Source organism: Castor canadensis, chromosome 9 (genome assembly GCF_047511655.1).
Source record: "Castor canadensis chromosome 9, mCasCan1.hap1v2, whole genome shotgun sequence".
Classification (NCBI taxonomy): Eukaryota; Metazoa; Chordata; class Mammalia; order Rodentia; family Castoridae; genus Castor; species Castor canadensis.
The window spans coordinates 83,029,542-83,041,829 of record NC_133394.1 but is presented as its reverse complement, the minus strand read 5'-3'; the positions used below and the strand labels follow the sequence as shown (position 1 = coordinate 83,041,829).

The following is a 12,288-nucleotide window of genomic DNA, read 5'->3' as shown; positions in this document are numbered from 1 at the left end:
GGCATTTTCCTGGTAGCTAATGCTTAGAATATCTTTGGATGTTCTTATTTGCTATGTGACTTACTCAGATTATTTTCCCAGTTTTAGTTGGGTTCTAGTCATCGCAGTCCCTCGGGGATGGTTCCAGGACTCCCAAAGGATACCTAGATCCATGAATGCTCAAGTCCCATGTACACATGGAGTGCTATTTGCATATAACCTATGCACATCTTCCTGTATACTTTACGTCACCTCTGGATTACATATAATACCTAATACAATGTAAATGCTGTGGAAATACTTGTTCTTCTGTATTATTTAAGAAAGAGTGACAGGAAAAAAGTGTGACCATGTTCAGTACAGCTGCAATTTTTCCAATATTTTCAATCTGCAATTGGTTGAATATGTAGATGTATAAAGGGCCAGCTGTGTTTGTCTTGTTATTATTGTTGAGCTCTTTTAGTTTATATGGTTTTGATTCAAGTCATATATATGGTTTGCAAGTATCTTCTCCCTTTCTACTGGTTATTTCTTCATTTTCCTGATGATGTCCTTTATCAAAAACTTTTTTAACAAGACTTTTTATTTGAAAAGTTTTTAACAAAAGATTTTTATTTTGATGGAGTCCATTTTACCTGCTTATATTGTTTGTGCTTTGGTGTCATACCTAAGAATTCTATCTTTAACTCAAGGTAGTTTCACTTCTATATGTTCTTCTAGACTTCTACAGTTCTCACTTTGAAGTCTCTGATCCATTCTGAGTTTTTTCTCATTTATATGTGAAGAAGGTGGTCCATTTCATTCTTCTGCATGTGGATATCCAGTTGTCCCAGGAACATTTGGATTTTCTTGACATTCATGTCAAAAAACTGCCACATAGTTTTACAAATTCAGTTTTACTCTGTTTATTCTGTACTATTGTCTGTGGCTTCCTTTGAGCTACAACAGAATACCTGAGTAGTTGTGAGAGAGACTTTATCTCCTGAAAACCCTAATAAAATATTTTTACTATCTGGCCCTTTCCAATTAAAGAAGAACTCATTATCAACTCACCTGTCTGTGACCATTTACATGTTAGAGGAAGTTTACAATGAGATAAACCAAAGAAATTAATCCTTGTGAAATTTCCAAAAAGATCAGACATTCCAATTTTCTTCCCAACCCAAATGATGTATCCTGGACATGAGCAGCCCAAAGGGACTTCCTTGTCAATAGACATCTGTCTGTTTGGGGCATTCTAAAAATGGAAAAGAACCTTATTACATCAAAGGGTAATTTTTTTTCCCAAATAACCTTCTTGCAAATGAGGCTATCTTCCACTTTTAGTAAATTTTGAACAAATGTTAAAAATATTAAAAGAACTTCACTTTAAATCTGTTTCTTCACATAGTACAGTTGGTTTGGAAACCATTGGGGATATGCTCTGAGAAATGTATTACTAGGCAGTTTCATCATTGTGTAGACCGCAGTGTGTACTACATAAATAGAAAGGAAAAGGTCACCACTAAATTGTATACTCTATTGGCTACCCATTGGACATGTGGTTGGTCATTGATAGAAACATTGTCAATATGTGACTGTACTTATGGAGGTATTTAAAATATTTCTACATCCATTTTTGAAAATATTTCTAAAATGCTCATGTAATAGTGAGAAGTTTTCAGGGCATTTCCCACTTGATTTAATGCCAAAGCTACTATGTAAAAAGGTAACATTGATTCTCTTCTTTATACTCAGGGTGTTAAGGAATTAGCGAAACAGGTGAGGAGTTTGCCAGTGGTTAATTACAACCTCCTCAAGTATATTTGCAGGTAAGAACTTTTCTAAACATAAAACTAAACAAAACAAGATTACATTTTGCCTGACAATAGTCTACACTTGACAGTCAGTAAAATCACTTAACTGCTCTGAGCTCCAATATTAGTCTCTGGAAAATTAAGGGGGTTGATATGGTGATCTCAGAGGTTTCTTTGAATACTAACATTGCTTGGTTTTGTAATTTGGTGCTCTTGAAATCTTTCTTGTCTCCATATATTAAAGATATATTGCTTTGAATTTCCATCAATGTCATTTTTACTATGTAGGGAGTGACAGTGTTGGCCTGAGGAGCATGTGGAAGTGCAGGCTCCTTCCAGAACATCTCTGCAATTTTCTTACCCTTTCTCAGTTTCAGGGTCTAATAGGTAAAATGCAAGTGAAACATATTTCACACAACTGACTAAGAGCTATGGAGATTAAGAAACCAGACACTGTGAAGTTCATTGTCAATGTAACTGAGTAGGATTTCCAAAATCTCACACCATAACTTTTTCTGATGATTGCTGTATTTACAATAAAATAAAACCTTAGGTTTTCCACTTTGGAAAAGCAAGAAATAGTTTCCCTGACAACATATACTTAAGTAAGACTTCCATTCTAGGACTTTGAACTAATTTAAGTTATTGTAGTGAGTGAGGAAAAGGTCCTTAAGTAAAGGGAGGAGGAGCTTGTTTGAGGTCAGTATTGAAAGCTTTTATTTCCACAAGAAAAATACTTGTCTTAAAGCATTTAAGCAGATTTTTTTCTTTTTCTTTTTTTTTTTTTTTTGTCAGTACTGGGTTTTGAACTCAGGGTCTCATGCTTGCCAGGCAGACACTCTACCACCTGAGCCACTCCACCAGCCCTTTTTGGTGTTGGGTATATTTGAAATAGAGTCTTGCTTTTTGCCCAGACTGACCTCAAACCATAGTCATCCATATCTCTGCCTCCTGAGTAGCTAGATTACAGCCATGAGCCACTGGTGCCAGCTTAAGCAGTCTTTTAATGTAGGGAAGAAATGATAGTCTGACTTCTTGCCTTCATTTTTACCATTAAGCTATATAAGAGAAGTGAACTTGTGAAAACAGGCAGCTTTTTTAAAAAGTCACGGTATTATAGTTAAGAGTTCAGTCTCTGCAGTCACACTGCCCGTGTTCAAATCTCAGCTCTGCCACTTATTATCTCTACATCCTTGAAAAAGATTCTTAACCTCCCTGATACCTCATGTCTCTCCTCTGTAAAATGGATGTAAGACTAGTTCCCATTCACAGACATGCTTTGACAATTTAATAAATAGTACCATGACATGCTCTATAAATGTGTTGTTTTCATTTTTCATCATTTCCTTCTTATCTCATCAGTACAATTAGTAAGCCATGAAATAATAGCTCTTGTAGAAATGAAGAAAGGCTGAAAGATTACCAAAACAATCTTCTAAAATTATCTGGGGAAAAGGCTATTTCATGTCTTTTACTCTTTAGCACCTAATAAATTGAAATGATCTGTGCTTGCAGTTTTTCATCAGTAGAACTGATGTTTTAATTTCCATGTTTGATCTATGTTTTAATAGACTATAAATTTGAACCTCACAAAGAGGGTGATTCCTCCTTGCTGAAATAAGAGATTTTACCAGACAATTTTATATATAACTCTCTAACTGGATATATATAAATAATACTTAATTGAGGAATTTGAGGGTATGTTAGTCAGCTTTCTATTACTATAATAAAATACCTGTTACAGTCATCTTTAAAAAAGGAAAGGTTCATTTTGGCTCAGTTTCAAGGTTTCAGACTGTAATTAATTGTCTCTGTCACTTTGGGTCTGTAGTGAGGCAGTGTCATGCTGGATCACATGGCAACAACATTCCCTTCGTGGCCAGGTCACAAAAGAAAGAGACAGGAAGGGTCTTGGATTTAAACTTCCTGTTCAAGGGCACACCTCCAGTGACTGGAAAACCTCCCACTAAGCTCCACCTCTTAAGGGTTCCCTACCTCCTAATAGTGCCACCAAGCCTTTGGGAAAAATTTATCCAAATATATATTCTTGACTCACAGGTGCATATTAGTATTTCCAATGACACTTGTTCCTTGAATTGACAGAGGAAGCCAGGCCAGATCAGAAGAGATATTTGAGAAGTTTGAATTTCCAGATAGTTTTGTCTCTGTAATCATTTTGAGCGTACTCTAGTTCATAAATTTTCCAATCATCTTTTTGCTTTCACTGAGAACTTTAATCTCATCGTGTTTTAATCATATTCTCTCAACCAATAGGTTCTTGGATGAAGTGCAGTCCTATTCAGGAATTAACAAAATGAGTGTGCAGAATTTAGCAACTGTCTTTGGTCCTAACATCCTGCGCCCTAAGGTGGAAGATCCTTTGACCATCATGGAGGGTAAGTGAATGATGCCTGACACCCTCATGAAAAGAAGATTCAACTCTCTTGGTTACCCAGAATCTATTCTCATGTAAGCAAACTAAGAAATAAGGAAATTCATGGCTACTCCATTTATTCTTTAAGTGTTAAATATTTTTTGAGAGTTAGGCATTTTTTCAAATTACTGAACATAAAATGATTCCCCAATAGCCTTGCAAGAACAAATAGACGTTCCCATAAATCAATAAATCTTCCCTAAATTACTAGATGGAAGAACTAAAGAAATCTAGCTCATTTTGTAAGTTCAATCCAGTTGTCAGGAAATTTTAAAAGTTATTTTCAGTTAATATGTATTAATAAATATGAGGGGCTTGGGGCTGATTTCAAGAGGTAAAGAAATCTGATTGGTTATAAGACCACGCTGCTTGTGGGTTGAAACATGAAAGAATTCTTATTATTCAAATTACAAAATGCTTCACATTATTTTCCACAATGATTTTCTACTTCTTTTTAATTTCATCAGACCTTAGAGTTTGGGTCTCTTTTTCCACTTGTGGTCATTAGTAGCATTCTTGGATCCTGGCACACATCACACCATCACAATGCCTTCTGTCTTAATACCCAGACATTTTGTGGGTGTGTAGGACTAGAGTTTAAACTCAGGGCTTCCTACTTGCAAAGAAGGTGTTCTACCACTTGAGCCAAACCTATAGTCCACATTGCTCTGGTTATTTTGGAGATGAGATCTCACAGACTGTCCAGTCAGACTGTTTGCCTGGACTGGTCTCAAACCATGATCCTCCAAATCGCAGCCTCCCAAGTAGCTAGGATTACAGGCATAAGCCACTGGTGCCCAGTACTACCCAGACCTTTATACCAATCACTTTCTTGTTTTTCTTTGATGTTTTGTCACCCAAATAGACATCCCCAGACATTGTACTAATGTTTCTCTATTCTTTATTTGCTATCTTTTAAAAATATCTTAGTATGCAGTTTCCCTACAATTTTTTGGTTGAAAAAGTGGTTATTTTCCCTGTACTTTCCAGTAGTATGGATTTTGTTAGAGTGTATTTATCATGCAGTTTCATATTATTTTCTGTAAGTTAAGGGTTGGATCAAGTGCACATTTGATTTCCTCAGTATGATTATAGTGTGTCGTGTGCTCTTAAACCAGGAATTTTGTAATGTTTATCTCTCTTTTGTAAATTTAACACATCTCCTAAAATTATTAATTCCTTGACAGTTTAAATGGCAATACTCTAATCTATAATTTTGTCATTTTGTGTGGAAAGTACACGTAATATAAAACTTATCATTTCAGCTATCTCTAAGTACACAGTTCAGTGGTGCTAAATGCATTCATATGGCAGCACAACCACCACTGTCATCCATCTTTTTATCTTGGAAAACTGAAATTCTGTAGCCATTAAACTAACTTCCCATTTCCTTTTCCACCTGTTCTGGGCAATCACCATTCTACAGTCTATCTTTAAAAATTTGCCTGTTCTGGGTACCTCATGCTAGAATCATACTGTTAAATGCTGCTTTAGTCTTTCCCTTTACTTACAAAAGTTTTTTAAATAGTTAAATCAAATTTTAACATCCTTTAAAAGTGCATACTACTTATTATAAATATTATCATAAAGACATATTAAAAATATCACTATGAACTCTACTGAAATAGACCTGATGGGTCAATGCGTTGAAATTATTGTGTTTAATTGGAATTCATATTGTTCCGTCCTTGACCAATGGAAGCCTCTTCAAGTTGCCTTCTTAGCACATATGCTTAGCAGCTTGAGATAACGTTAATATGATGACATTTCCCAAGCTTGTGATACATTTCCTGCCCCAACTCTGGAATTGGCCAGGTTCCAAAAGATCCTGATTTCTTTTCATGGGAAAATGATATTTCAAGGCAAAATCTAAGTACCAATAATATTTGTTGCTACTGTTTCATTCATTGTTTTACCTTTTCAGTGTACAGAACTAGTTGACACAAATGTATAATATACTATACACATAACATAAAGGTATATCAAAAGTTTATGTTACACTTAAAATTCAAAATTATGACTACATGGTTTTGGTGTATTCTTTTCTCTATTAAAGTTTTATCATCTGTCTTCAAAAAATTCCTGGTCCTCAATGACAATGAAGATAACAGGATCAGAATATCTCATGATTAATCATTTGCTCAATACCTCGACACCAACACAATAGTTTCATAACAATACTAGTTCTACAAATACCAGTATGATTAGTTCAAACATTTTTAGGAAGTTTACATATGTTCTTCTAATCCTCCTTTCATTCTTTTAATATTTACATTGGCAGAGTATATACCATTATATACTGTATTCTGTCCCTTTTAGTCTTCATTTAGATGGGTGTTTGTGTGTGTGATACACACACACACACACATATACTCAAAATCAGCCTTCATTTTTTTTTGGCAGTACTGGGGCTTGAACTCAGGACCTCACACTTGCTAGGCAGGTACTCTACCACTTGAGCCTCTCCACCAGTGTAACCAGCCTTCACTGATGTTTCTCCACCCTAGTGACTCTCAGCATTTGGTCCACAGATCCCTGAGGACCTCTGAGATGCATTCAGATAGTCCATGGGTTCACACATATTTTCATAATAACACTAAGGTGGAGTTTAACCTTTCACTGAGTTGGCATTTCCACTCACTGTTCAGAAGCAACAATGGGCAAAACAATTCATACCTTAGAGTAAATCAAGGCAATGATGGCAAACTCCTCTAGAATCATGTTCTTCACTGCAGACAGTCATGAATAAGGAACAGAATTGCCAGTTTTGCTTAAGAATGCTCTTGGGGAATAGTAAAAAAGTTAATTTTATGCAATTTCTATCCTGAAATCACGCATTAATATTCCAGTGAAGTAAAGAGCTCTATATCTAAAGCACTTCTGCTGAATATTGCTTTTAAAAGAATACGGTGATTAGCTATATTTGTGTAAGAGTGGGAGTCAGAAGCAGTACTGCTTTTCAGAAAATTCCACATTTACTTGAAGAAACAACTGACAAACTATGGTTATCCAGACTTGAGCACTTGGTAGACACATTCTCAAAAATGTATTAAGTTTACCTCTCATATCAAGAATTTGTTGTCACTGATAAAATTTGATCTCTTATATAAAAGTTGTATCTAACAGCTTCAGTTTAACAGCTTCCTAATACTTAGCAACTTTTCCAGTGAGATCAGTGTTGATATTAACAAATGAATCTTTGACATTGTAGAATTAAATGTCAGCATTTGGAAATTAGCATACCTCAGTGCATTTTCACATGGTGTGTTGTCACACAGTCATCCCTCCATGAAAGTTCCATTCAGATTAACTTTTCTGACTTCACAGTGCTACATCTGTTTTCTCATATAGGAATCAACACTGGCAGCTTGCTTTCTGAGATGTCCTGGCTTTGATTCCTTCCTTCTGTTAATTGGCAGAATTTTGTCTGTTCTCCTAAACCTTCTCAATTCCCAGTCCTAGAAGTTTTCACACCATGTGGAGCCCTGTGTAGAAGGGCAGCCTGGCTGATCAGTGTTGAGAGTTCAGAGGCTAGATGATGCTGATGCCTTCAGAACTTCTGATAATTCATCTCCATTGGATTAAGCACAATTCTTTCCAAAGTCTACTGCTGTTCCTGAAACAACCTTCTGCTTTTCCAGTAAAAAACCTGTGTCATCCTTTGGAGTTTTCTATTTCCTGGCCCATCATAGTCCCCTTCACATCCTACTCCTGTCTTCCACAAAGATTCTGACACCATATAGGTAACAGGAATTTGTCTTCATCAACCCCCCTCTTCCAGGGTTTGGGGGATTTCTGGTCACCTAGTTTTGTTGTAAATATTTCCTAGGAGTTTTGTTGCAGTTTTAGAAGAACCTTCCTTTTGTTAATAAGTTTTCTCTAAGTATGGTGGTAATTGCATAAGACATCAGTGCACAAGTAGACAAATAGTTTTTTTTTTTAAGAGTAAAAGGAAATGGAGCAGCAAAATAATCCCATAATTTATTGAGGGTCGTGATAGCCCTCAATTCCAAAGAAGTTCAGTTGTTTCATTTAACTCACAGTTGTAGGGTTCTGGGGGACTCACTCACAGTAACCACATGTTCAAGAGCCCTCACAGATCACAGAAACCACTCAGCCAGTACCTGACCCATTCTCAGCATGAGCCAGTATTTAAAGACACATTATTCTTACATCCAAAAACAGTTAAAAACAAGTTAATGCTTATAATGGTGTCTAGAAAAAGCAATAAATCTGACTGCATTTTCAATGCACATAAAGTTGTTTTAAAGTACTCTGTTATTTTTAGTGGGCTAAATGTTATCAAGCTACAGTGGCCTACCATGCCAGTCTCCCAAGGATGTGCTTAAAGGGAGAAGTCTGTTCCTTGGCTTCATCATTAGATTTTTGGTTGTCTGGTTGGTTTCAGATGGAGGATGCCCAGTCACTTGCCTCTTCAAATTTTCTATTCTAATTGCTAGTCCATGCAGCTTAATTTTTGACTGAGAATATAAATGCTATAAATATACTAATCAGATAAAAAATAATGTTCTATATTCATATCTTCTGAACCAACTGCCATATAAAATTCTTTTGAGCCAGTTACTCTGTTATCAGTCACTAAAGGCATCATTTCCTATACCATCCACGTTTTAGTATAATGGACTATTGTATGTCTTAGTACTTGTATTTTATTTATGATTCAAGACTATGTTTAATTTTCCTGATTAAAACATTGTAAATTCCCTAGTTTGAATGAATAGCCATATGTGGTTGTAGAACTTACTCTTCAACAAAACCTTTAAAACTATTTTTCTTCCATTTATTCATTCAGTAAGTATTCATTTATCAACTCATTTGTGCGAGTGCTCAGCTGTAAGCCTGGGAATTCAAAGATGAATGAGAAAAAGTTTTTTCTTAAGCTTATAGTTCAGTTGGAGTTTTTAACATGTAAACATTTTATTATAAAATAGTATTAAATATATACATGATGTATAAAAGAGTTGTAATGACAAATAGTAGATAAAGGCCTTTCTCTTAGAGTTCAGGAAAGCTTCACAGATAAAGGGATATTTAAGTAGTCATTCTACCACAGAAAGATAAGACCATAGGTAAAAGATGCATGTTTTAGTACATTTTGGTCACAATTATAGAATACCATGGACTGAGTAGCTTATTAACAACACAAATTTATTTCTCATCCTTCTAGTCCGAGATAAAGGCACCCACAGATTCAATGTTTGGCAAGGACTCTTTCCTGGTTATCCAAGAGCTGTCTTCTTACTGTATCCTCAAATGACAGAGGGGAGGGAGCTCTCTGAGGTCCCTTTTATTAGGGCACTAATCTCATTTGTGAGTGTTCCACCCTCATAACCTAATCAACTTCCTAACTCCTAATACCATCACATTGGAGTCATGGATGCTTAACATTTGAATTTGAGGGAACAAAAACATTTTGTCCTTAATAACAAAACACACTGTGCATTAGACATATGGTGAGGTCAGTGATATCAGGACATACAGAGAAGACTGGTGGAAGAATAGTTGGAAATATCTCAATATATTTTCAAGGTCTTATTGACCATTCTGTATTCAAAAATATTTGGTCATTATTAAGTAAGAGAGTGTTAAGATAGCATTTTTATTTCAGCAAAGTAACTCTGGCAGCTCTGGGGGTTCACTGTGGGAAGAGAAGCAGAAACCAGATTGACAGTAGATATTGCCACTCCCTCACTTCGACATAGTTCAGGTTCTATTTGTACTTGTATTTATGCCTCCTAGTCATTCACCCCAATCTTATGTTTAAAACATTGCAATTCAAGTAAATATACTGAGATTAAAATAACTTGAGATATAATAGATACATGCAGCATTAATTTAGTTAACTGTAAGTTTAGTATATGTAAAAACTTTGTACCCCATCATGTGTTTTCATTGTAATTTCAAAAACAGGCCAAAGTAAAAACTACACAGGTTGGTACATAAAACTTAAATATCTATGAATTCTTAATAATTACCTTTACCATTTTTTCTCATTTTGATAGATGTTTAAAGTGAATAAACATTATTCTTGACTATCTCCTATTTATAGTCCACTGATATGAATTCTATTGAAAAACATGGAGACTTTGCTTCAGTTTTTTTTCCTATAAATCTTCTGACTTGGGGGCTGGGGCTTGACTCAAGTGTTAGATAAGGACGCTTATCTAACAAGTACATAGCCTTGAGTTCAAACCCAAGTACCACCAAAAATAAAGCAATAAATAAGTCCTCTTAATTTTAGAATTCTCTTCTACTTTAAAAAACTCTAATTATGAAAAAAATTTGATAATTTAGATTTGATCAAAATTGAAACTTTTTAAAAGATAATCAAGGAGCAAACCACAGAGATGACAATATATTTGCAAATCACATATCTGATTAAAGAACTTGTTTTAAGAATATATGAAGAACCTATGCAACATAAGGCAGTCAATCCAATGAAAAAATTATCCAAAGTTTTGAAATGGACACATCATCACAGAAGATAGACAGGAAATAACACATGAAAAGCAACTCATCATCTTTGATTATTAGGGAAATGAAAATTTAAACCATAATGACATTCCACTACACATCCCCTACGATGTATAAAATTAATACTGAAAATATCAAGTCTGGCTGGTAGAAATACAAAATATTCTAGCCATATAAAAAATTAGGCAAGTTCTTAAAAACTTAAATATACACTAATCATAACAGAACATAGCAGAACAATTTGTTAAATCAAGAAAAAATGAAATATGTTCATCCAAGAGTTATACTCAAATATTCATATCAACTTAATTCATTATAGCCCCAAACTGAAAATAGAGCAATTTTCCATCAACTAGTTGATTAATAAACAAATTATAGCACATCTGTAGAATGGAACACTATCTAGCCATAAAAAGAATGAACTACTGATCCATGTAAAAATATGAGTAAATATCAAAGGTATTACATGAAGTGAAGAAATGCCTAGACACAAAAGAATACACACCATATAATTCAATTTATATGAAATTCTAGAAAAACTGTAAGGAAAAAACTCTAGGGCAAAACTATAGTCATGGAAATCATATTATTGGTTTCTGTAGGCAGGATGTAGAGGTAGGAGATGAACCTACAATGGGGCACAAGGAAGCTTTTCTATATTATAATTAGGTGTTTTTTTCCAGGACTATGTACAACTTGACAGATGTCATCAGCCATGCAAAATGACCCATGTGCAGGTTATTTCCTGCAAAAATACAAACTGAAACTGTATTGTATAGAATGTTGCTCATTTATAAATACCTATATAATGCATACAGTGTTGCACATATATGCCTACTTTTAAAGTAAAATTAAATTCTTAGTCAATGTTTATGAAGAAAAGTGTTTATAACATGGCATTTAAATTCAACCTATATAAAATAATATGAGACAGGATGGAATTGCAGGATCATGTAGCACAGAGGAGTTCCAGAATCTGCTTGGGCTCTGCTTAATGGGCTGGTGATTACAAGCACTCTGACCTCATTATTCGTGTTTAATGGCTCCCATTGCATTCTAAGGAAGAAAATGACAGAGAGGAGGGAAGAAAAAGGGCAAAAAGATGTCACACAGTGCCATGCACATATCATTGTTATTACCACATGAGTTTGTAAAACTCCCTTAGCAAGGGACTATTACCATTTGTTATCCCAGAGACCAGATGAAAGCAAAGCCTCCCAACATACAAGAAAAAGAGCTCTAAATCTGGTGGGCCCTGCAATTACTCTGTAATTGTGGCAGATACACTTCATCATGGCTGTCCACAAACTCATCATGGAGACTTTGGGAATGTTGCGGTTCAATGAATTAAATGCTTCAAAGAGCTCATAGCTACCGTGGAAAGTACTGATGCTTCAAATGTGAATATTCCAGTGGTGAGGAAAAGATTCATTTTCCCTAGATACTGGGCAGAGTCATATATAATGAAAGCTATGAGCCTTTGAAAGTGTGTCTGCCACATGGGCAAATAGTAAAATAGCATGAAATACACAATGGCATCAATGAATACAGTGTTGAGGCCATTTTAGCTGCTCTAAAATCTTT

General features: G+C 35.1%; 1 protein-coding gene across 9 annotated transcripts in view; it reads left to right on the top strand.

The window, feature by feature from the left end:
* The window catches only part of Arhgap24 (Rho GTPase activating protein 24), a 473,771-nt gene that overhangs the window by 453,579 nt on the left and 7,904 nt on the right, over positions 1-12,288 (top strand). For all 9 annotated transcript variants that reach the window (XM_074041831.1, XM_074041829.1, XM_074041830.1 and 6 more), the window contains 2 exons: positions 1,717-1,790; positions 4,050-4,171. In XM_074041831.1, the coding sequence (XP_073897932.1) occupies positions 1,717-1,790; positions 4,050-4,171 (196 nt within the window). The remainder of the gene's footprint in view (positions 1-1,716; positions 1,791-4,049; positions 4,172-12,288) is intronic.